This window comes from Ambystoma mexicanum, chromosome 10, assembly GCF_040938575.1.
Source record: "Ambystoma mexicanum isolate Mex_15411 chromosome 10, UKY_AmexF1_1, whole genome shotgun sequence".
Lineage (NCBI taxonomy): Eukaryota > Metazoa > Chordata > Amphibia > Caudata > Ambystomatidae > Ambystoma > Ambystoma mexicanum.
The window spans coordinates 512,213,742-512,239,954 of NC_090932.1; the positions used below are offsets into that span (position 1 = coordinate 512,213,742).

Below are 26,213 nucleotides of genomic sequence, written 5' to 3' on the forward strand. Positions count from 1 at the left end.
AAAGAATCATGGGTGCTCCTATTAATTAAAAACAGACTTTAGACTTAGCTATTCCCATTAATTACCGACCAATTACAACAGTGCCTTTCCTTCTGAAAATTATAGACAAGATGGCCTATACACAACTCCAAAAACACCTGGAATCCAACCTCTTAACTAGGAGCACGCCAGTCTGGCTTTCGGCTTCAGCATGGGACAGAAACCGCTCTATTAGATCTTAAGGCCCAGATTGACGAGCTCAGGGATAATGGTAAATCGGCCCCCTTTCTCCTCCTGGACCTATCGGCTGCATTCGACCTTGTGGACCACGGGGTCCTATGCAGCCATCTGGACTCTGCCGCTCACTTCTTAGCAGAAGCCATAGCATGGATACAATCTTTTCTAAGCAATCGGATTATGAGTCTTCTCCCACACTGCAACTGTGGACCCTATCACCTGCGGAGTGCCCCAGGGATCCTGCGTCTCACCTACCCTATACAATATCTTCACGAAGCCCCTTTTCGATGATCTGGATCATCTTGGTACCACCTACACTAACTATGCAGAGGATACTCAGATTCTCCTACCACTTTCTGGGGATTATGAAAAGGATTTTGCCTTGGTGAATGGGGTCTATCTCATCCAGGCCTGGATGGCTACCCACGGACTATGCCTGAATGATGACAAGACTGCGATCATCATCCTGGGCACTACCTCAACCCTAAAAAAACTAGGCCCTAAATACTCTGCCTTTAACATAGACAGGAACACCATCACTATTGCCACGGAGGTGAAAACCTTGGGGTTCTACCTGGACTCTACCCTGTCTCTCAACAAGCAGGTCAACGCCATGGCCTCAGCCATGGCATATACTTGCAAACTGATTAGAGCAGGTAAACCCTTCCTGTCCAACAACAGCTGCATTACCCTGGCTAGAGCGCTCATCTTGTCAAAGTAAATTACTGTAATGCATTGTGTATATAGGGGCTAACAAATTATTAAGAAAATCCAAGTCCTCCAGAACAACGCCTTGAGAGCAGCACTCTGAATCCCCAGGAGAGAACATATCTCTGAGCTCAGAAGATCAAATAAGTGGCTCTCGACACATGACAAAATCAAGTTGCTTCACTCACCTACAAATACCTCAATAACGCAGCACCCTCCTATCTAACAGACAGACTTATCAGAAAATCCTATACAAGAACCACCAGATTATCCAGCACCAACTGCATCTTAGTCCCAAGATTTAAGATGTCCGGAGTCAGGGGTAGTAGATTCTCGGTCAAGGCAGCTCAACTCTGGAAATCCTTACCCCTCCCATTGAGAGCAGATCAGCCCTACCTAAACTTCCGCTAGAACCTTATAAACTGGCTCAAAGACGCAGACAAGGAAGACCTCCTCCAGGACACCATTAACTAACCTCACTTCCTCTATGTAAATAATTTAGATAGAGTATCTTCCTGCATGATCGTGAACATCACTATGCTACGATGTTCCTACCCAATCTTTTCTGTTTCCACACCCTGTACATTGCTTTGACCTAAATAATTCTTATGCATTGTATTTTTGAATAATTATTATGCATTGTATTACCCTTATGTGCAACTAAGCTGTAAATCTTCTTATGCAATGCGCCCTGATACCCTCGGGTCTGGTGCGCAATACAAGTAATAAAACCAACAAACAAGAACTTTTTTCTGACTCATGAATTTGCTCTTGATTTAGTGCACAGACCTTTGATTTATGCACAAGGTTTAAATTGAACCAGTCTGAAGAATAAACTGGTTGACTATAGGACCACTGGCTACATAATGAAAATGTTTGCAAAGGTGGTATTGTTTGTTTTGCATCAGCTTGAAGATCAAGCTGGTTCCTAGAGGATCTTTGACTACATTACGTAAAGGTTTTTTCCTCTGATAGTAGCATTTCTTTCTCTTTTTTCTTTTTATTTATATTTGTTTATTTGATTTCAAGCAGAATAACTTTGTGTCCTTTGCTTTTTGTTGATTCATTATCACTGTTTACTTTCACTATTCTTGTATGAATCCTCTGTGATTGCTTTAGCTTAAATTATTTGAGATTGTCCTTTGTCTAATATCTCTTTTTCACTAAATCATTGTTTGAGATATTTTTATTGAACTTGTCACGACATGTTGAATATTTTTGTAGAAGGCTAAATCACAATTCTACCTGTTTAGCCTTCTGCGTATTTCCTTTTGCCATTTCATTATTTAAGATTTGATCATTTTTTTTACTAATAATGGGTGACCATAATAGGCCTTGAATAATATGCCTTGGTTTCCTCACCCTTTGGTAGCAGCACCTCTTCTTACAATAGTACCCCTTACAGGCAGCCCCCGCGCTCTTCCTCCCAAGTGTACAGGGGGCGGTCTCAAGGCAGTTGCGGCGCCGTCCACAACGCAGAATTCCTTCCCCCAAGCAGGCCTGAACCGGGCATGGCTCCGGGACCTCACTTACACACCCCAGTGGGTGGCCGGCAGGCGAAGTCTGTCAGCACGTGGGAAAAAGATCACCATTTTACCGATGGGTGCGGGACTCTCTCAGGCAGGAACTCACTTTGGAGTTCCAATGCAAGTGTTCGTCTATCCCTGTGATACAGCAGCAAGAACTACACAGGCCACAGCTTCTACAGGAGGTGCGGTCAGTTACATGTGATTTCGTCAAATCGAAAAACAAATAATGAAATTTCAACAAATGCAAAACAACTAATACCAAAATAACAAATAGATTTTTTCGCTGTTTCGGGGGGTGTTATTTTTGTTTTTGTATTTGTAATGTCATTTGTTATTTTCTATTGGATATAATCACTGCATACCGGTGCGGTTCATGTTAAGGAAGGGGCCAATAGAGCCTGTCCCTCAGCGACTGCGGGGCTCTACAGTATATTCCAGATACTTTCTGGTCCGAAAAAAGACAGGAGGTTGGAGGCCGATTCTGGATCTAAGTTGTCTCAGCAATTATTTAAAGTCTCAAAAGTTCTTGATGGTCACGTTGCAGCACGTGCTCAGCCAGCTGGAGCAGGGAGATTTTCTGAGGTTGTTGCACCTGGAGGACGCCTACTTCCACATTCCCACACTCAAAAAGCACTGCAAGTTCCTGCGCTTCGTAGTTCAGGGTCAGCACTACCAGTTCAAAGCTCTTCCTTTCGCCCTGAAGTCGGCCCCAAGGGTGTTTACTAAGTGCCTGGCCCCGGTGGCGGCACATTTTAGTCTACAGGACATCCTTGTATACCCCTACCTGGATGACTGGCTGGTGCGTGCCTTTCGCGGTCTCTGTCAATCGAGCACATGGCAAGGACCGTACATCTGCTGACAGAGCTGGGGTTCTACATAAACTATCCAAAGTCTTGTTTGAAGCCATCTCTAGACGCTCTATTCCTGGGTGTACAACTCAACACTGTGACGTGCTTGACGCCTCCCTCAGAGGAGAGGGTGAAAACCATACAAGGCAAGGTGCAGCACTTGTCGGCCCAGGCAGCGCTGGTGTGATCCATCAAGTCGCTTCTGGGCATGTTGTCGTCCTGCATAGACCGAGTTCGCCTCTGCAGACTGCGCATGAGACCTCTCCAGGAGTTCCTGGATGTGAGGTGGATGCAAATGTCGTGGGAACTTTCGGACAAGATCTCTCTCAATGAAGAGTTCCGTTGGGCAATACTGTGGTGGGGCAATCGGCAGCATCTCGTCCAGGAATCTGTTTCCGGTTCAGCCTTACCAGGAGACGGTCACCACAGTTGCCTCTTTAGAGGGATGGGGAGCCACAACGGACAATGGCATGGCAGAGGCCTCTGGCAACCGGAGGACAGGGACCTACACATCAACGTCCTGGAACTGCGTGCCGTATTCTGGGCCCTCAAGTCTTTCCTACTGTCATTGAAGGACAAGGCGGTGAGAATCTTCATAGACAACACTACGACCATGTTCTACATCCGGAAACGGGGGGTGAGGGAGGGGGAAGATTCAGTCTCTGGCGCTCTCCAAGGAGGCCCAGGACCTATGACAGTGGGCCATTCGTCATGGTATTTTCCTAGTTCTATTACACCTGGCGGGAGTCAAGACCACTGTTGTAGACTCTCACAGGAGGAAACTGCATTCTTGCCACGAGTGGGAGCTTTGCCAGGATCAGATGGACCGACTGTTTGACGAATGGGGATGACCCCAGCTCGATCTTTGTGACGGCGGGGAACACCAAGTGCCAGAGGTTCGCCGGCAGGTTCCCTCAACCAAGGAGCTTGGGGGATGCTTTCTCGTTCGGAGGGACAATTCCTATACACTCCACCCTGCCCCATTTCCACTCCTCCTGCATGTGCTTAACACACTAAAGTGCCACTGCACGATGATCCTCTTCGCCCTGGCGTGGTTGGGCACAACTGGTATCCGGACTTTCTACGACTGTCAGTGGTCTAGTCCATTAGGCTACCGCTGTTCCCGGACCTTCTCACCAGAGTAGGAGGGCTATTCTGCATCACAACCCAGGGTCTCTGAAACTGAGGGCATGGCTCCTGCATCCCTCGAGTTTAGAGGTTATGCTTAACCTACAGAATTTAAGGACATCCTGGCCAGGGCCAGAGCCTAGTGTCTACGTTGAAGTACTACAGACATAAATGGAAACGCTTCACTGTGTGGTGCCGGACTCGGAGGATTACCCCTCTGCGTGTCACGGCTCCGCAACCTCTGCCATACTTGCTTTCCTTGGCCAAAGCAGGACTGGCTTACGCCACTGAAGGTGCATCTAGCTGCCATATCCAGGTACACCAGGTCCCCGGGCAGACCTTCGCTGTGGTCTCGGACTCATCAAGGAGTTCCTTAAGGGGCTCTTCAGGACTTTCCCGCCGGTGAAGTCTCCTGCCCAGGCATGGGAACTCAATGTTGTGTTGACTAAGCTCATGGGAGCGTCCTTCAAACCTATGGATCAGACTCTGCTCAAGTTTCTCTCATGGAAGAAGGCTTTCCTCGTGGCCATCAGTTCGGCCAGGGAGTCGGGGAGATTCAGGCCCTGTCTTGCAAGCAGCCTGACTTGTCTTTACACTCTTCATGGGTGGTACTACGTACACACCCCACCTTACCAAAGATACCCCCCGGAATTTCACTTCATCAAACGTTTGGTGTGGCATGTATTTTTTCCGAATCCGTCGTCGCCGGCGGAGAGGGCCTTGCGTTTGCTGAACGTTGCTTGTGCCTTGAAATTCTATGTGGCTCGAACAAAGGATTTTCAAAATACTTCTCAGTTGTTCCTGAACTTTGAGGCTGCAAATCAAGAAAAAGCCTTGTCGAAGGTGGCTCTCTGGCTGCATCACACTCATCGACTGGTTAGCAGGCCGCTGCAAGGCCGTCAGAGAGCCCACTCTACCAGAGCCATCGCTGCTATGACTGTGTTTCTCTCTGGTGTGCCCCTGCTCGACATCTGCAGGGCTGCAATGTGGAGGTCCATGCACACCTTCACATGGTTCTACTGCGTCCACAGGGATTCCAGAGAGGAGTCCCGAGTCGGCCAAGCAGTGCTACGCAACCGGTTTGTTTGAGGTGAATCTGTTCCAGAGGTGAGTTTTATTACTTCTGTTGAGCCTTGCCACCTCCCGTGCTTGTGTATCTGTACTGCTGTGTAATCGTTATACATGAGCGTGTGAATCTATGCCAGACCCCATGCTGGAGAAGGAACAATTTACTTTCCTGTAATTATTGTTCTCCAGCATGGGTCTGGCATGGATTTACATGCAAACCCTCCCTCCTTCCCCTCTGTAGCTCTTCTTGGTACCTACTGCCCCTTTACGTGCTTATCAAATCTGAAGATGGCCACCAAGGGAGGAGCTTAGGGAGAGGGCTGTCATTGGATGAGGGCAGTATGACCCAGAAGACAGTGATTGGTTTAGAGGAGAAATACAGTTTTAAAGTGAAAATAACTGTTTTCTTTTACTGGGGATTCCCATACTGACAACAGGGAATATTCATGAGCATGTGAATCGATGCCAGACCCATGCTGGAGAACAATAGTTACAGGTACGTACCTTGTTCCGTATTCTCTTTCACTGCAAAATGAATTTAGTGCTAACTGACAATGCATTGTGTGGACCTCTGGGAGCCTGACTTTTCCTAAAGGGCTCTCTTAACTTCAATACCCATCTAGGTTTGGCTTATAGTCACCAACTAACATCCAAAGCTATTAATTTGAGAATAAGTATTGAGGGTTCATCTCCTAGAGTAAAGATTGTGACTAGGAAGACTCGGAAAGTAATAGGGAGTTGAACTTGTACTTCAAACGTGCAGTGTTGAGATCTGTTGATTTGTTGTCTACACTGTATTGATTTAGACTGGGGTTGGATGTGCTGTAGTCCTGCTCTACAATCCAGTCAAAGGGAGGTTGCTGACTGAATAATTACTGATATGTAATGTCCTTATTAAATGTATTCTTCTCTAACTAGTACTTATCTAAATTGTACAGATTATATTGTCTCCATCACTAGAGCTTTTCTGCAGCATCAGACTTTAACATATTGCAGTGGATGAAAGCTCTCCTTCTAAACCTCTCTAGTGTTACTATAAGTATAGCACCTCTTTCGTGCTTTTCAGCGGTGAGAAGTGGCCCTGTGGCACTTCAGTTATGTACTCCGAGGTAGTGGCACTTATGCCTCTTCTCTTTAATTGATGTCCTCATTAGTGTGGCACTTTTAACATCAGATTTCTCAAGATTTGTAATTGTTATTGGTTCTTCCCTAAGTGATTCCTGTCCCTGCAACTTGTTTTATATAAATCAGGATAAACTATCCATGCAAAGCCAGTATTGAAAACATGACACATTTGTTTGCAAGCACTAGATTAAGCAAATGGAATTGATGGTCCCTTCCATAAATCTGCCTTGGAAAGTTGGCAATGGAAGTAGAGAGATCCCATTACGTCAGACCTTCGTTTACTGCATGGGTCTGCAACCTTTGGCTGTCCAGAAGGTCTGGCCTATGACTCCCACAATCCCTCACTATTAACTGTCCTGAATAGCACCAATGCGGAGTGTAGTCTAAAACATCTGGCGAACTAAAGGTTGCAGACCCTGGCTCCACCTATGTGAGCTTTGGAACTATGACACGCACCCATAGAAGTTGGTTTCTGAATTGGCATTTGAAGAATGCCACACATGCAAGGTTTGTCTCTAAAAGCTTGTGCCAACCTCATCTTGTGTCATTTTCTACTTTAGGGAAGTGCCTCCTTAAACTTGCAATTTATTTTATCTAGGTGCTAGGAAATCTTTTTTGGAAGTTTTTATTAAACCTGTTTTTCTGCTTTTGCATTTTCAGAGTAAGCGGTTCATTGAAGATTTTAATGTTCACTTTGGCCAGAGGCGTACCAATGAGTTTAGGCATGTAGATTTAGGATCTGTACATATTCGTGTGGGGAAACTATAAAGGATATCTCAGTTGCCTTAGCCGTGTTCCCCCTGGGCAGGGATAAGATATATACCTATGCTGTTTCCATTTTGAAACTCTTTCAGGTTTTTCTTTTTATTTGTTCTTGTTTAAGATGGCCTAAGTACTTAACATGAATTTTTAAAAAAAATCCTTAAGAATGTTTTTATAATCTGCAACTCCATTGAGATACGGGATACATTGTTAGTGAAATTTTGGATCACTTGCTAATTGACAAATCAGGCTTTGAAACACCATTTACCTTACTATGTTAATGAGGTTTTTCTTTGAGGTACGTTTTGCTTGTGACTGAAGCGGTTTGAATGTTACCTGACAAGTGTATTAAAATCATTAGTTCCAAAGTCATCCTCAGGCAAGGGATTTTCTGATTGAGTGCAGCAACTTCTTTCTCTGCATAAAGAATTCTGTTGATCTTAATGAATCTGACACTGGCATTCTCCAGCTGCAGTTTACTAGTGAATACAGGGTAATCATCCTATAAAACTAAACTTATAGAGTACTGTTTTTTTTCTTCGATCATAACCGAGAAAGCAGCTAGTCATTATATTTTTTAAGCAACCTGGCAGAATATATAATTCTGAGACGGCAGCAATCCTCTCTCCTCTGCATGGTTTTTGATCAACATTAGCCCCCTTAATATTTAGTTGAACGTAATTTATTATGGTTCTCCTTGTTTTTCAGGAATCTACTTCCCATCAGTCATGTCTGCATAGAAGAAGCTGAGAAACCCATGGTACTGCTTCCATACTTAAACTGGGGAAACCTCAAGCTTTTTCTTCGACAGTGCAAGTTAGTGGAGGCAAACAACCCTCAGGTAAGAAGCAAGAAACACCTAGCCACAAAACAAATCTGTCGCAATGCTTAAATTATTGGGTGATTTTGGACTAATGTGTTTTAGTGTCAATTTCACAATGTCCTGCTTCTTGACACAGTAATTTGCTGTTTGTTGTTCTAGACTTCTGGTGATAAGTTACCTGTTGTCTTAGAAGTGTCAGAATGAGAGTGAGGGAGGTGTTAGAACTTTTAAATTACTCTTTCTTTCTTTTTCTTTTTTTTTTGTTGTATTTGGTTTATAAGAAACCTTTACAAAGTGAAAAGACAAAGTATACAATTTACAAAGTTGAGACTTAATAGGAGAGTGCAACACAGACCATAACTAAAGAGAAAAAAAGTTAGCTACATTAACAGAAGTAAGATGTTTAAATAAAAGGGGCAGACAAAAGACCCAATCCAAGGAGAACATAGATATTGTAGATCACAGATTACATTGATTAAGATCATCTAAAAAAATGTGCTGCAATACAATTCACAATACAGTTTAAACAATGTCTTAAAACCAAATGTAAAAATTGCAAATTTTATCTGCAACAAATTAAGAACATTCTTTTGCAGTACATTCATAGTTTTGATGAAATCTGCCACTGCCAACACCTAAGCTACATTAGAAACATTCAAACATCTGGTCCATATTAGGTTATTATCGCATGTAGTGATCCTGGAAAATATATTCATAAAAACCTTGACCGATCCAAAAACATACTGCATTCTAAGACCAAGTGTCTAGCTGTTTCCATGTCTCCTTTGTTACAGGAGTGGCAAGTGGACTCAGACTGGGTGATTTCATGCGTCTTAATAAAATCTCTTTAGTTAAAAGTATGTTCCAACACAGTTTTAATAAAATAGAATGGTAAAAACGATTAGGAAATTGAGTTAATAGAAGTGGGAGCCCCACGCCTTTTAATAGTCAAATTGTAGGCTCTTCATAGACGAATAGGAGGGGAAGTTGTCAGTAGTCATCACCCAGTCTTGATCATAAAGTGCCTTCTTCACTTTATTAGTGTTCTAAATTAGTATTTTACTGTCCATGCCAATGTTAGACAATTATGATTCACATTTAACTCTTAAAGATAATAAGTATTGGCTGCCTTTCAATGGTACATTGGCAGTAGTGAGTGAAGCTCTCAGATCCTTGTATACAGAGTTAGAAACTATAGTGTTCAATTTAAGGTAAAGAGATGGTAAATGCTGTTTTACGTGTGCACTTAATGATCCCCAGCTCAAATCTCCTAGCCGCCAATGGGTAAACCGGTTGACACCTTTAAAATACGACGCCACAGCTTGGCTTCAATTTTATCGAGTAATTTAAAAATTGTCATTATTCACTCAACTAAATCGAATTTCACTGAATTGTGCAAGTGTATCCACACAGAAGTGACGGCTGCAGATCTGATTTGCAACATCTTTTTGAGTATGCTGCAAAAAGCTCCGATATCTACCAGTAATAGTTTTAATGTTATTGCATTGTTGCCTCATATTAAAGAAATATTCCAACTGTGTTCACTGGCACCTGTCTGATTGGTAAGTTCTTTGGGTTGTGTGTGTTAGGTTCTTTTTTTAGTCTAGTTATTGTTCCAATTACCTGGTACAATAAAACCCAACAAATAAATGTGTTACCCCCGCAGCTGTTGATTTCCAAATTGTACTTGATTATTTCTTTCAAAGTAGCATTACGATAGCTTTCATTTAATATCCCCCTACACCTGGAGGATTCATTGTAAAATTATAGTGTCTATTCTGAAATGGTCAAGTCTAATGTCTCTCTATAAAGTAGAAGCGCCCTACGTGGGTCATTCCAACTGCTTGCATTTGGATGTTCTCATGGGTATTGGTCTCTTGAGCATGTCTCTGACATAGCGGGTAATGCTGCTTAGAGAATAGTGTCAAACATTTGTAAATTCCCTAGGCGTTTTGACTATCGCAAACATAAAATCTGTTTAGATTTCATAAGTTAAAGTATAATGTGAACCTTTAGATCTAGTATCTAGTTGCAACTGATGGAGCAGCAATGACTTCAACTAAACAGTTAATCTAATTAACCATTCTCACATTGATTGTGATTCCTTTTAGCCCATTCCTCCTTACATAACTACTTTAATTCATTGACAGTTGAGGGCTTTATTTTTGGCTGCTTGGCCGCCTGGTCAGATTATATTGTTGCATGGTGCTTCAAACCCTATTTCTCACCCCCTCACCCTGTTTTTTTTGTCCCTGCCCCTATGGTGCTCTTCGCCTCCCCTATCCTAATTGCTTCTCCATCACCTATCCCCCTCCTCTTATGAAGTCGGGAAGGAAGACATTTTAAAAGATAGTCTTGAGTTCCAACCCTGGTCTGCCCATTGCAGACACCTACATCAATGCTTCACAGACTATCACTGACATTCTCTTTGCTGTTCCTTCTTCTGATTTATGGACTCATATGGTTTCTGTCCTCTCCCCTTTTCTTCCTCGCCCTTTACTGGTGGAACCAGATGGAAAGTGCTCTTGGCTCACTTTGCATCTTCCAAGTGCACCATTCATCTCTATGACAATGGCACTATCATGACCCAGGGCTCTAGGCCAAACTTCCTCCTTCTTGACAGGCGTCTGCCATCTCTCAACTTCCAAATGATCTTCCATGAGTGGGTTCCTGCCGCCATCATCCCCACACAAACCTTCTCACACTTTGAAAGCCTAGTCTGCGGGCTATCTGTCTCGCCTACCTTCTCTCTTACTCTTGCTACCATCTACAGACCCCCCAGACCAACCTCCCTCTGCCTCTCGGAGTGGGCGGACCTGTCCTCTTTTCTTGCCTCCTCTCCCAAACCTGTCTACCTTGGGGACTTTAACATCCATCTCGACTATCCAGATGTGGCCACTGTACTCTTTCACAACCTCTGCCACTCCCTTTCCCTCACTATCCTTCCCTCTGGCCCAACCCACTCTTCGGGACACACTTTGGATGCACTCATCTCAACAGACATCCAACTCTCCAACCCTCTTACTACCCTTCTCCTGGTCTAATCACTCTCCTCTCTTCCCACCTTGACATCCCCTGTCCCCTGATGATGCCTTGGCCTGCACGGATAGTCTGCTTCTCAGTCATTCGACCGATGAAGTGTCAGTCGCTGTATTTGCCTCTTCCTTCACCACCCTCCTCCCCCTTCATTTGACTCTGTTTGACTCTGTTCTAGCTAACCTCCGTCTCTATATCTCTAACACCCTTGACATCCTTGCCCCTGTCAGGATCTTCATGAAGCCTGCCTCCAAATACAACTCTTGGTATGACTCTGACTTGGCAGCTTTGAAACGCAAGTGCAGAGTGGAAGGGGCAAGCATCTAGCTCATTCTCTGATAAATTGGCTTGCTTCCTACTGCAAAGGCAATATCGGCTCGCCATCTGGTCCAAAAAGAGGGCTCATGTCCAAGCCTGCATCTCTAGAGCTTCCAATAACATGGCTGAACTTTTAAAAATCTGCAAAGAACTTGCCAATCCTACTGCAGTTTCTGCCACCCTCCCAGACTAACTGCACTGGCTGCCCACTTCTCCAAAACTCTGGACATCCTGTCCTCTGCTCCCCTCCACACCCCCCCCTTCTCTTGCCTCCCTTGCCGCCTGTGCTCTCCCTATACTCACCTTCTTCTCTCCCATTGCACCAGATGAGATTTCTAGAGTTGTCCGCTCTATGAAAGTCTTCTCTAAGCAGGTGCTCCCATGCTCCTCCACAACCATCAAGCACAACATCGCCTCTCTTGCCCCAGCCTTGGCTGACCTGTGGAACCATTCCTTTGCCACTGGCTCCTTCCCACAACCCATTAAACACTCTTGTGCACGCTCTCCTAAAAAAGCTGTCGGCTGACACTTCTTGCCGACTATCGCCCTATCTCTGTCACCCTTTTGGAATGGATTGTTTCCTCCCACATATTCCTCATCTTATGATAATCGTATCCCAGCTTCAGCTCCTTTGGAATTTTTTTTCACCATGGGGCACTGTGTTCGAGACCACAGAGTCGAAGTCCCTCGAGGGCCGCTGTCGACGTCATCCGCTGTATAAAGGGATCGAGCAGCGCCCGTTACCTCAGTTCAGTTTTTCCGACAGAACTGCTTCGTGTTACGAACGGCGCATCAAGAATTTCTTTGACGATGTCCTCGTCTTCAACTCCCTCCACACCCGAGACAGGGTTAAAAAAATGTCTGAAGTGTGGCAGGTAGATGTCTCTGACCCCCATCGGAATTGCCTCTGGTGCCTCAGCTCAGACCACTGGGTTGATGAGTGCGGGTCCTGTCAGGCCATGTCAAATAAGGCTCTTAGGGAACGCATAGGTAAGCTGGCGGTGGGGGAGGAGAAATATAAGTCTTCGGAAAGACAAAAGGATTCGGATGAATCCGGTAGAAAATCTTGTCACGAGTCGAGGAGGTAGAGATCGGAAAGTCGCTCGAGGAAATCTTCCTCGTCCTCCACTAAAAAGTCAAAAAAGCGACATCATAGGTCGTCTTCCTCGTCTTCTGAGAGGACCCGTCTAAGCACGATTCCCCAGAAAAATGGGAGGCTTTCAGGGCTTCGATGCTTAAGATATTCGAGAAAGCAGCCCAGACCCCCTCGAAGTTGCCGTGTGGTGATCATGCCTCTACTCACTCTAAAGTTGACAGAGGAAAATCAAAATCATAACACGCAAGGGTTGGAAAAAGAGTGGAGAGTGTCTTCAAGGGAAAGTTCCCCGACGCACTAAGTCTAAGCCCCCGGTGCATAAATCGGGGCTAGCAGAATCGACATTGAAGACGAAACCAAGACTCTACTTGACACAGTCAACGATCATAGCATCGAGACAACTGACAAAAATGACGTCGACACCTTTAGCGGTATCAAAGCCTTCTTCGACAGCATTGAAGCCAACGTCTACCCTATCGACACCTTTGACGCCTTTATTGAGGCCTTCTTTGATACCAAGACCCAAGTCGATGCCATTGTCTATACCTAGGCAAATTCCACCTTTTATGCATGAAAAGACTTTCCGCCCTCAACCTAGACAGGAATTTTTTAATCCATGTCATCTATATATGAAGAACATTCCTCTGAAGAGGCTATCGCTACATCTGGAGTTAGATTTGGAGCCAGAGAGGTTCCTGAAGAACTAGTGGACACATAGTCTAAGATAACAGACCTTTATGACTGCCTACAAAATGCCAGTGGCTTAGACACTTCACCTGAAGTGGATTTTGAAAGGCCAGACCCTACAGATCGTGCTGATCCCAGTTATAGTTATGGGAAGGGTCATTGATGTTATGGGTTGGAAAGCATCTTCCCCAGATTTTGACCAGGATGACATGACTGACATCCTGAGTGAGGGTCCCTTAAAAGATCATGTTCTTCCATTTCACAAAGCACTGCAAAAAAGGGTAATGATACATTGGAATACTGATTCAATTGCAGCAGTAAATAAGAAACTGGTTCCAAAATATAGGCCAGCTTTATCAGATGCAGAATATTTTTCCAAACATCCATCGCCTGAAAGTCTAGTGGTTCAAGCTGCAACCTCCACTATGTAATCAACTTACCTATCGATACCACCAGACGGGGACGATAAAGTTGATACTTGGGCCCGGAAAGCTTTTACTTCGGGCAGCATGGCCCTGAAATAGACTAATGTCGCTTGCACATTAGCAAGATTTACTTATACCCCGTGGGACTGCATGTCATCAGCAGCTGAACACATCCCGGAAGGTGAGGAACGGGATGGTTTCCTGCCTATAGTGAAAGATGGTAAAGAGGCTATGGAGGAATGCCTTCAGTCAGGATTGGACACTGCGGATAGTATAAGCAGGTCCATGGCATCTAGCACAGTCTTGCGTAGATTTGCATGGCTAAGAAAATCTGGTTTTGCACCTGATGTGCAGTCTAGATTACTTAATATGCCCTTTGATGGCTTGAGGTTGTTTGCCAGCAAGGCGGACGAGAGCCTGGAAAAGCTGCAGACCTCAAAAGCAGCAGCAAAATCACTTGGCGCCGCTATAAGGCAACCTCAACAACACTCTTACGCAGGCTCATCTTCCTGGAAGAGTCGCTCCTTTCGCTTTTATTCCTCTTTTGGAAAAGGGAGGGGGCAGGCCAGTCAGAGGCCAACAGAGAAAACCTTTTCGTGGTGGAAAAGGGAGAGGTGCTAGATCAGCCACAGCAGCGGCTACTACCTCCTCAGCCACTTCTGCAGCCGCTGCAAAGCCACTTTGAGGTCTTAACCCACAAAACCCCGGTGGCAGGCAGAATCACTTGGTATCTGGACAAATGGCGGGGTATTACGTCAGATGGCTGAGCACTAGAGATAGTGACCCATGATTACTGTCTTCCATTTCGTCAAGGACCTCAAGATCATCCACCGGGAGCCAACTCTGTAAAAATTCCAGACCCGCTCCTTGTGCAGGAGATTTGAACCCTGCTAGAGAAAGGTGCAATAGAACATGATGTACCTGTAGCGCAGAGGACAAGGGCTGATACACCCACCCCCCCCTATTTTCTCATCCCCAAAAAGGACAGAGGATTGAGACCCATCTTGGACTTGCGAAGCTTGAACAAGTTCCGCAGAAGGACAAGTTCAAGATGGTGACCCTTTCTCAGATCCTTCAAGCTCTTCAGCTTGTGGACTGGCTGGTTTCATTGGACCTTCAGGACGCTTACTTTCATGTGCCAATCCATCTCAAGCACAGAAAGTACCTAAGGTTCGCAATTGGTGGTTCTCATTATCAGTTTCAGGTTCTACCATTTGGGCTAACCTCCACCCGAGGGTTTTCACCAAACTGATGGCGGTGGTGGCAGCGAGTATCAGAAGAAGGGGTAAATTCACGTCTGCCCTTATCTGGACGATTGGCTAATCAGGACGAGTTAATCCGAACGAGTCCAGGAACATCTTGCCTTGACTGCCACTTCTTACACAGTCTGGGCTTCTCCCTCAATTACAAGAAGCCACAAATGATTCCAAGCTAAAAACTCCAATTAATCGGAGTGATCCTGGAAACTTCCTCAGGGAAAGCCTCGCCTCCCGAGGAGAGAGCTCACCACATTCTGCAGATGGTAATGAAATTTCAAAATGGCCAACATCTACCGGCATTTGACTTTCTAAGGTTGCTAGGCCTCATGGCATCCTGCATTTTTCTGGTGCCAGAGGCCAGATTGAGGATGAGATCCCTGCAGTGGGCCCTCGGGACCCAATGGTCCCAGTTTTCAGGGGAGATGTCAGATCTTCTACAAGTCCCGACCAAAGTGGCTCAAGATCTCCTATGGTGGACTTGCAAGGAGAATATCCTCAAGGGGGAACCTTTTTGGCAACCATGGTCGGAGATAACGGTAGTGACAGATGCCTCACTCACGGGGTAGGGAGCCCACACCAACGATCTGACAATCAGCAGTCGTAAGTCTCCATTGGAGTCCAAACTACACATTAAACTTTTGGAGCTGAGAGCAATCAGACTAGCGCTGAAGGCTTATCTGCCCTCTGTACAGGGAAAGAATGTCCTGATAATGACGGACAACACAGTGGCCATGTACTACCTCAACAAAAGAGGAGTTGCAGAGTCACTACCACTGTGCAGAGAGGCAATGCAGCTCTGGTTCTGGGCAATGCAAGAAGGAATCTATCGGCAGTTCACCTCGCCGGAGAGCTAAACACGGCGGCAGACGCTCTGAGCAGACAAAGCAAAGTCTCTCACGAATGGGAGCTAGCTCAGGAAGTCCTTCAAGAGATCTTCACCCTTTGGGGAACCCCTCAAGTGGATCTGTTTGCAACCGGGGCCAACCGGAAGTGCAAACTGTATTGCTCAAGGGAATTTCCCCCAAGAGGGGGACGCTTTTGTAGTGGACTGGGTATTTCCACTTCTTTACGCGTTTCCTCCAGGCCCCGTGATTCCTCACGTAATCAGAAGGTTGAGAAAGTTCAGGAAAACCATGATCCTAATTACCCCGGATTGGGCCAAGACGACATGGTACCCGGACCTTCTGGACATGTCCATCTGCCCTTCAATACGTCTTCCACAAAGAGGATCTTGTCTTGCAAGAGGAAGGTCGGGTTCTCCATCCAGAGATCAAGACACTCGGCCTTCACACATGGTTTCTCAGAGGTTAAGATATAAGGATTGGGACCTACCGGATGACGTAATGGAGATTTTGCTTTCGGCCAGAAGGCCAGCAACAAAATCCCTGTATCTGTGTCGTTGGAACAAGTTCAGTAACTGGTGCAGGGATAATAATGTGGATCCATTTCTTTGTAATACTCCAACAGTACTTTATTTTCTCTTACACTTAGCCAATTTGGGGCTCCAAGTTGGAATGATAAAAGGTTACTTGGCAGCGCTATCTATCTTTAAGCGCTCCTCGGAAGAGGCGTCCTATTTTAAAATGCCTTTAGTCATTAAGTACTTGAAATGGTTGACAAATATATACCCTCTGACACCTTTTCAGGTGCCCATCTGGGATGTAAATCTAGTCTTAAAATTTCTCGTGTGTGCTCCTTTCGAACCTTTACGTTCTTGTCCATTAAGACTGCTCACTCTTAAAACAATTCTGTTAGTGGATATAACATCAGCCCGCAGGGTAAATGAGTTGCAGGCACTGTCTTGTAAGCCTCCTCACACCGTTTTCCATAGTGACAAGGTTATTTTAAAAGTCAAGCCATTTTTCTTGCCTAAAATAGTATCTGATTTTCATCTGTTACAAAAGATTCTTACCTTCCTTTTATCCTCCACCTCACGCTAGTAAGGAAGAGGAAGGGTTACATAGACTGGACCCAAAAAGGGCTCTCAGTTTCTACATTTCCAGATTGGCAAATCTCTGACAATGTGACCAACTATTTGTTGGATATACCAGGCACAAATTGGGCCTTGCAGTATCTATACAAACTCTATCCAGATGGATAATTATAGCAGTTTCTGAATGCTCCAAACTAGCTGGGAAAGAGCCTCCAGATGGATTAAGGGCTCATTCAACCAGAGGCATGGCAACTTCCACGGCTCTTTAGAGGGGCGTCCCGGTGCAGGATATTTGTGCTGTGGCCACCTGGTTGTCAATGCACACCTTTGTAAAGCATTACTGCTTGGATTCTACTTCATACCAAGGAGGACTATTTGCAAAAGCTGTCCTTTATTCAGTCCATAATAAACATTTCTAGTACTCCCACCTCCAAAATTACCACTGCTATGGAGTCTATCATAAGATGAGGAATACGTGGGAGGACACAATCCATTCGAGGAACAAGTTACTTACCAACTGTAACGTTCTTTCGATTGGATGTTCCTCCCACGTATTCCTCATCGACCCTCCCATCCTACCCCTCCGTACAGTTTACGCCAGTTGCACTTTGACTTCCTTAAGAGCCTGAAGACTTGAAGCCTGATCAACTGATGCGACCGTGAACACTGTAAAAACAGAACTGAGGTAATGGGCGCTGCTTGAGCCCTTTATACAGCAGATGACGTCCACATCCGACGGCAGCCCTCGAGGGACTTCGACTCCGTGGTCTCGAACACAGCGCCCCCTGGTGAAAAATGTTTCAGAATCAGCTGAAGCTGGATACGATTATCGTAAAATGAGGAATACGTGGGTGGAACATCCAATCGAAAGAACGTTACAGTTGGTAAGTAACTTGTTCTTCTTTGGCAAACTCATGGAGAAGCTGGTCATCCCCCAACTGAGCCTCCACACCGAAATGGCTGGCTGCCTCCTTGATCACCAGTCCAGTTTCAGGGCATCCAGAGTCACAGAAACTGCTCTCCTGAAAACCTATGATGACCTGCTCTCTAATCTAGACTCACACTCCCTCTCTTGCGATCCTCCTCGGGGTCCATGGTAACATCGTCCTTATCTCAGTACATAAGGATTGGATTGCCAACAAAATGGCCACCGAGCTATCCTGAGGCTCGGTAATGGCTGCGACGGACGGGATGGCCGTTCCACTGGGCCCTCTACGTCGCCATCGTCGCTATCCTTGATCACGTCAGCAGGGGCCGCCCCCTGGGATTTGAACACTCTAACCTCTCGTTGAGGCCTATAAACCTCTCCTTGAGGCCTATGCTCTCATTGAGGCCTATGGACCTCTCGTTGAGGCCCTTCTCGGTTTCTACCAGCTCCTCCTCAGAGGCTGATTCCGAGTCTGTAATGGCCACCGCCCCCCCCCCCCTTTTTCCGCCAGGGGCTTCACGAAGTCTTAGCGATGGGCTGGAAAGAAGATTCCCTCCGCGGTGGCAGGGATACTCTGGGCCCAGAGGCCATTTCCACTGGCGTAGTCTCATCCGGCTTTGCCAGGGTCGCAGCGACCACTTCGGCAGAGGCCTTTGCCGGATGGATCAAAGCCCTCACCACCTTAGGTGCGTCCTGGGCCTTCACCTTGGGGGGAGGGGCAGCACCTCGCTCCCCCTTCGAGATCGACCGGGTCCGCTCCAGCGGCTTACCCGGGTTCTCGTATTTCCTTTTCCCCGAACCAGAGCGCTGGCTCGTGGTCAAACGTGCCGGAGAAGTAGCGCCCTGCCCGGCAGCGGAAGAGCCCGACCTTTCGGCGCTCCTAGTGCCCGCGGACTCACGGTGCTTGGCCTTCTGTTGGGCCCCCGTCGCCGGGGCGCCCTCACGCGACTTAGAAGCCCGCTCAGACTTTTTCTTCGTCTTCTCACCTGCTGTGCCCTTCTCCTGCCAGGCGGCAAGGCGGGAACGACGATCTTGTTTGGTCCGTTCCGAAAGGTTCTTGCAGAACGCACAGTCCTACTCCACGTGCGTCTTGTCCTCATGAAGACAGTAGAGACAACGCGAGTGCTCGTCCTCCTTGAAAACGTTCTGCAATCTGCATCCAGGGAAGCACCTGAACAGCTTGGATCCGGGCGTCGAGCTTCCCTTGTCCTGGGCCATGTCCGTTGAGGTAGGCCGCAGATCTTCCAGAGATCTCCAAGAAGTGTAAACTCGACGAAAACTTCACCCTCGAGGGGCGTAGAAGAATTCCGAAATGGCTACCCGTTGTCGGAAGTAGAAACGGTGGAGCCTAGCACCAGTGGCGGCTGCGTCTGCAGGGGATCCACGTTTACCCCTACCTGGACGACTGGCTAATCCGGGCAGGGACAAGGGAACTCGCCGTCAAACACACGGCGGGGACCATCCGGTTGCTCATGGACCTGCGGTTCGCCATCAACTACCCCAAATCCCACCTGGTTCCATCGCAGATAGCACTGTTTTTGGGAGCGGACCAAGATCATCCTGGGCAAGGTGCGGCGCCTGCTAGCCACGGACGTGGCCAGGGTGAGGTCCATCAAGTCCCTCCTCGGGATGATGTCCTCGTGCTTATATCTTGTACCCCTTTGCAGACTTCGGATGAGTCCGCTACAGGAGTTCCACGACGCCCGCTGGCTTCAGGCGAGGGGCTGTTTCGAGGACAGGATCCCTCTCGACGAGAAGTTCCGTCGGCGATCTTATGGTGGGGCATCCGTGCTCACCTCACGTCAGGCACGGAATTTCAAATCCTGGCGAAAACACCACCACGATGTTCTATATACCGAAGCAAGGAGGCACCAGATCCCCAGCCCTATCCAAGGAGGCCCAGGATCTGTGGCACTGGGCCGTCGCCCAGGGGATGTTTCTGGTTCCCTTCCACCTGGCAGGAATAAAAAAACACCATCGCAGACTCACTCAGCTGGGAGCTGGGAGCTGCGCCAGGACCAAGTGGATCGACTCTTCCAACGATGGGGCAAACCCCAGATCGACCTGTTCGCGACGACGACGAACTCCAAGTGCCAGAGGTTCGCCAGCAGGTTCCCACAGCCGAGGAGCATGGGCGATGCTTTCTCGTTCCCTTGGGATGGCCTGTTTCTATACGCGTTCCCTCCGTTGCTGCTCTGCCTCGTCAACCAGCTCAAGAAGTCCAGGTGCAGGATGATCCTCGTCGCACCGGCGTGGCCGAGGCAGATCTGGTTCCCGGACCTTCTGGACTTGTCAACGTCCCCAACAGTCAAGCTGCCGGCGGACGCAGATCTTCTCTCCAGAGAAGGAGGCGCCATTCTCCATCACGACCCACAGTCGCTGAACTTGCAGGCCTGGCTCCTGCAGCACTAGAGTTTGGAGGGTACGATATCCCGGCTGATTGCAGAGAGGTTCTTGCAAAGGCCAGGGCGTCCTCAACCCTCAAGTGTTACGGTAATAAATGGAAGAGGGTCTCTGTCTAGTGCCGTGCACAGAAGATTCACCCTCTGCGGATTACAGCCCCTTTGTCGCTGGCCAAAGCTGGACTGGCTCACGCCTCCATCAAAATACATCTGGCTGCCATCTCCCGATATACCAGGACTACGGGATGGGTGTCCTTGTGGTCTCATTGCCTGGTGAAGGAATTTATGAAGGGACTATTCCGATCATTCCCGCCGGTGAAGGCCCCTGCCCCGGTGTGGGAGCTTAATGTGGTGCTGACCAGGCTCATGGGAGCCCCATTCGAGCCTATGCATTCGGCGCCTTTGAAGTTCCTGTCATGGAAGACAGCGTTCCTCGTGGCCATCACCTCTGCACGACGAGTGGGAGAGATTCAGGCCCTATCTTGCAAGCCTCCATATTTGACTTTTCATGACACGAGGGTAGTGCTGAGGACGCACCCCTCCTTCATGCCCAAGATGCCGTCGTACTTCCACCTCAACGAGCCCTTGGTGTTACCAGTTTTCTTCCCGTCGCCTTCGACACCGGCCGAGAGGACTTTGCACTCGCTGGATGTAGCTAGAGCGCTGAAGTTCTACGTGGACCGCACAAAGGGTTTTCGGAAGACGTCACAAATGTTTGTAAACTTTGGACCTGTGAACCAAGGGAAGGCTCTCTCGAAGGCTTCCATTTCCAGATGGCTCTCCGGATGCATCATGCATTGTCACCGGTTGGCAAACCGACCGCTGCCCGGCCGTCCGAGAGCCCATTCGACCAGAGCGATCGCTGCTACCATGGCGTTCCTGTCTGGTGTGCCCCTTCTGGACATCTGCAGGGCTACTATGTGGAGGTCGATGCACGCCTTCAGAAGATTCTACTGCGTCGATCGGGACTCCGGGGAGGAGTCCAGGGTCGGCCAAGCAGTGCTGCGCAACCTGTTCGCTTAAGGTAAGCCTGGTGAGGAGGTAAGAGATGCTTAATGTTGAGTTGTTGTATTGCTTAATGTTGAGCCTGTTGCCACCTCCCGTGGTTGTGCATGTGTATACTGCTATGTATTCTTTTATTTATGAGCATGTGAATCCATGCCAGACCACATGCTGGAGAAGGAACAAGTTACTTACCTCTAACTGTTGTTCTCCCGCATGGGTCTGGCATGGATTCACATGCAAACCCTCCCACCTACCCCTCTGCGGCTCTTCACTTGGTCATACTGCCACTTGGCGTGCTACCAAATCTGAGGATGGCTAAAGGAGGCGGGGCTTAGGGAGAGGGCAGTCATTGGCTGGGGGCAGTATGACCCAGAGATCAGTGATTGGTTACTTCTAAGAAAGACAGATCAGAAACAAAACTGATACTGATTTTTTCTTTACCGAGGATTCCCAGCCTGACTGGGAATATTCATGAGCATGTGAATCCATGCCAGACCCATGCTGGAGAACAACAGTTACAGGTAAGTAACTTGTTCCATCACCCACACAACAAACTAAATACATGGATAGCCACCCATGAGTCCAACCACCCAAATTGTCCACCCTCAGTTACAGGACAAAAAATGATCTGTCTCCCTCAATCCTAGGAGAACTGGACCCCGCACCCACGTGTCCAAACCCCACCTGCAATAAAACACAGGTTAACAAAAACTGATATCACACACACACACTCACGAATGTCACACACACACTCACGAATGTCACACACACACTCACGAATGTCACACACACACTCACGAATGTCACACACACACTCACGAATGTCACACACACACTCACGAACGTCAGACACTCACGAACGTCAGACACTCACGAACGTCACAGACACTCACGAACGTCACAGACACTCACGAACGTCACAGACACTCACGAACGTCACAGACACTCACGAACGTCACAGACACTCACGAACGTCACAGACACTCACGAACGTCACAGACACTCACGAACGTCACAGACACACACACTCACGAACAAACATCACACACGAACAAACATCACACACGAACAAACATCACACACACACACACACAAACATCACACACACACACACATCACACACACACGAACAAACATCACACACACACGAACAAACATCACACACACACACGAACAAACATCACACACACACACGAACAAACATCACACACACACTCACGAACATCACACACACTCACGAACATCACACACACACTCACGAACATCACACACACACTCACGAACATCACACACACACTCACGAACATCACACACGAACAAACATCACACACACACACACACACACACACGAACAAACATCACACACACACACGAACAAACATCACACGAACATCACACACACACGAACATCACACACACACTCACGAACATCACACACACACTCACGAACATCACACACGAACAAACATCACACACACAAACATCACACACACAAACATCACACACACACTCACGAACATCACACACGAACAAACATCATACACACAAACATCACACACACACACGAACAAACATCACACAAACATCACACACACGAACATCACACACACACTCACGAACATCACACACACACTCACGAACATCACACACACACTCACGAACATCACACACACACTCACGAACATCACACACACACTCACGAACATCACACACACTCACGAACATCACACACACACTCACGAACATCACACACACACTCACGAACATCACACACACACTCACGAACATCACATACACACTCACGAACATAACACACACACTCACGAACATAACACACACACACGAACATAACACACACACACTCACGAACATAACACACACACACACTCACGAACATAACACACACGAACATCACACACACACTCACGAACATCACACACACACTCACGAACATCACGCACACGAACGAACGTCGCACACGAACGAACGTCGCACACGAACGAACGTCGCACACGAACGAACGTCGCACACGAACGAACGTCGCACACGAACACACGTCGCACACGAACACCACACACGAACACCACACACGAGAACACCACACACGAGAACACCACACACGAGAACACCACACACGAGAACACCACACACGAGAACACCACCCTCAGTTACAGGACAAAAAATGATCTGTCTCCCTCAATCCTAGGAGAACTGGACCCCGCACCCACGTGTCCAAACCCCACCTGCAATAAAACACAGGTTAACAAAAACTGATATCACACACACACACTCACGAACATCACACACACACTCACGAATGTCACACTCACGAATGTCACACACACACTCACGAATGTCACACACACACTCACGAATGTCACACACACACTCACGAACGTCAGACACTCACGAACGTCACAGACACTCACGAACGTCACAGACACTCACGAACGTCACAGACACTCACGAACGTCACAGACACTCACGAACGTCACAGACACTCACGAACGTCACAGACACTCACGAACGTCACAGACACACACGAACGTCACAGACACACACACTCACGAACAAACATCACACACGAACAAACATCACACACACACACACACAAACATCACACACACACACATCACACACACGAACAAACATCACACACACACGAACAAACATCACACACACACACGAACAAACATCACACACACACACGAACATCACACACACTCACGAACATCACACACACTCACGAACATCACACACACACTCACGAACATCACACACACTCACGAACATCACACACACTCACGAACATCACACACGAACAAACATCACACACACACACACACACACATCACACACACACACGAACAAACATCACACACACACACGAACAAACATCACACACACACACGAACAAACATCACACAAACATCACACACACACGAACATCACACACACACTCACGAACATCACACACACACTCACGAACATCACACACGAACAAACATCACACACACAAACATCACACACACGAACATCACACACACACTCACGAACATCACACACGAACAAACATCATACACACAAACATCACACACACACACGAACAAACATCACACAAACATCACACACACGAACATCACACACTCACGAACATCACACACACACTCACGAACATCACACACACACTCACGAACATCACACACACACTCACGAACATCACACACACACTCACGAACATCACACACTCACGAACATCACACACACTCACGAACATCACATACACACTCACGAACATCACATACACACTCACGAACATAACACACACACTCACGAACATAACACACACACGAACATAACACACACACACTCACGAACATAACACACACACACACTCACGAACATAACACACACACGAACATCACACACACACTCACGAACATCACACACACACTCACGAACGTCGCACACGAACGAACGTCGCACACGAACGAACGTCGCACACGAACACACGTCGCACACGAACACACGTCGCACACGAACACCACACACGAACACCACACACGAACACCACACACGAACACCACACACGAGAACACCACACACGAGAACACCACACACGAGAACACCACACACGAGAACACCACACACGAGAACACCACACACGAGAACACCACACACGAGAACACCACACACGAGAACACCACACACGAGAACACCACACACGAGAACACCACACACGAGAACACCACACACGAGAACACCACACACGAGAACACCACACACGAGAACACCACACACGAGAACACCACACACGAGAACACCACACACGAGAACACCACACACGAGAACACCACACACGAGAACACCACACACGAGAACACCACACACGAGAACACCACACACGAGAACACCACACACGAGAACACCACACACGAGAACACCACACACGAGAACACCACACACGAGAACACCACACACGAGAACACCACACACGAGAACACCACACACGAGAACACCACACACGAGAACACCACACACGAGAACACCACACACGAGAACACCACACACGAGAACACCACACACGAGAACACCACACACGAGAACACCACACACGAGAACACCACACACGAGAACACCACACACGAGAACACCACACACGAGAACACCACACACGAGAACACCACACACGAGAACACCACACACGAGAACACCACACACGAGAACACCACACACGAGAACACCACACACGAGAACACCACACACGAGAACACCACACACGAGAACACCACACACGAGAACACCACACACGAGAACACCACACACGAGAACACCACACACGAGAACACCACACACGAGAACACCACACACGAGAACACCACACACGAGAACACCACACACGAGAACACCACACACGAGAACACCACACACGAGAACACCACACACGAGAACACCACACACGAGAACACCACACACGAGAACACCACACACGAGAACACCACACACGAGAACACCACACACGAGAACACCACACACGAGAACACCACACACGAGAACACCACACACGAGAACACCACACACGAGAACACCACACACGAGAACACCACACACGAGAACACCACACACGAGAACACCACACACGAGAACACCACACACGAGAACACCACACACGAGAACACCACACACGAGAACACCACACACGAGAACACCACACACGAGAACACCACACACGAGAACACCACACACGAGAACACCACACACGAGAACACCACACACGAGAACACCACACACGAGAACACCACACACGAGAACACCACACACGAGAACACCACACACGAGAACACCACACACGAGAACACCACACACGAGAACACCACACACGAGAACACCACACACGAGAACACCACACACGAGAAC

General features: G+C 47.5%; 1 protein-coding gene across 2 annotated transcripts in view; it reads left to right on the forward strand.

Annotated features, from left to right (window-relative positions):
* RYK (receptor like tyrosine kinase) overlaps nucleotides 1-26,213 on the forward strand; it is a 1,007,965-nt gene that overhangs the window by 744,926 nt on the left and 236,826 nt on the right. For both annotated transcript variants that reach the window (XM_069618057.1, XM_069618056.1), the window contains exon 11: nucleotides 8,093-8,225. In XM_069618057.1, the coding sequence (XP_069474158.1) occupies nucleotides 8,093-8,225 (133 nt within the window). The remainder of the gene's footprint in view (nucleotides 1-8,092; nucleotides 8,226-26,213) is intronic.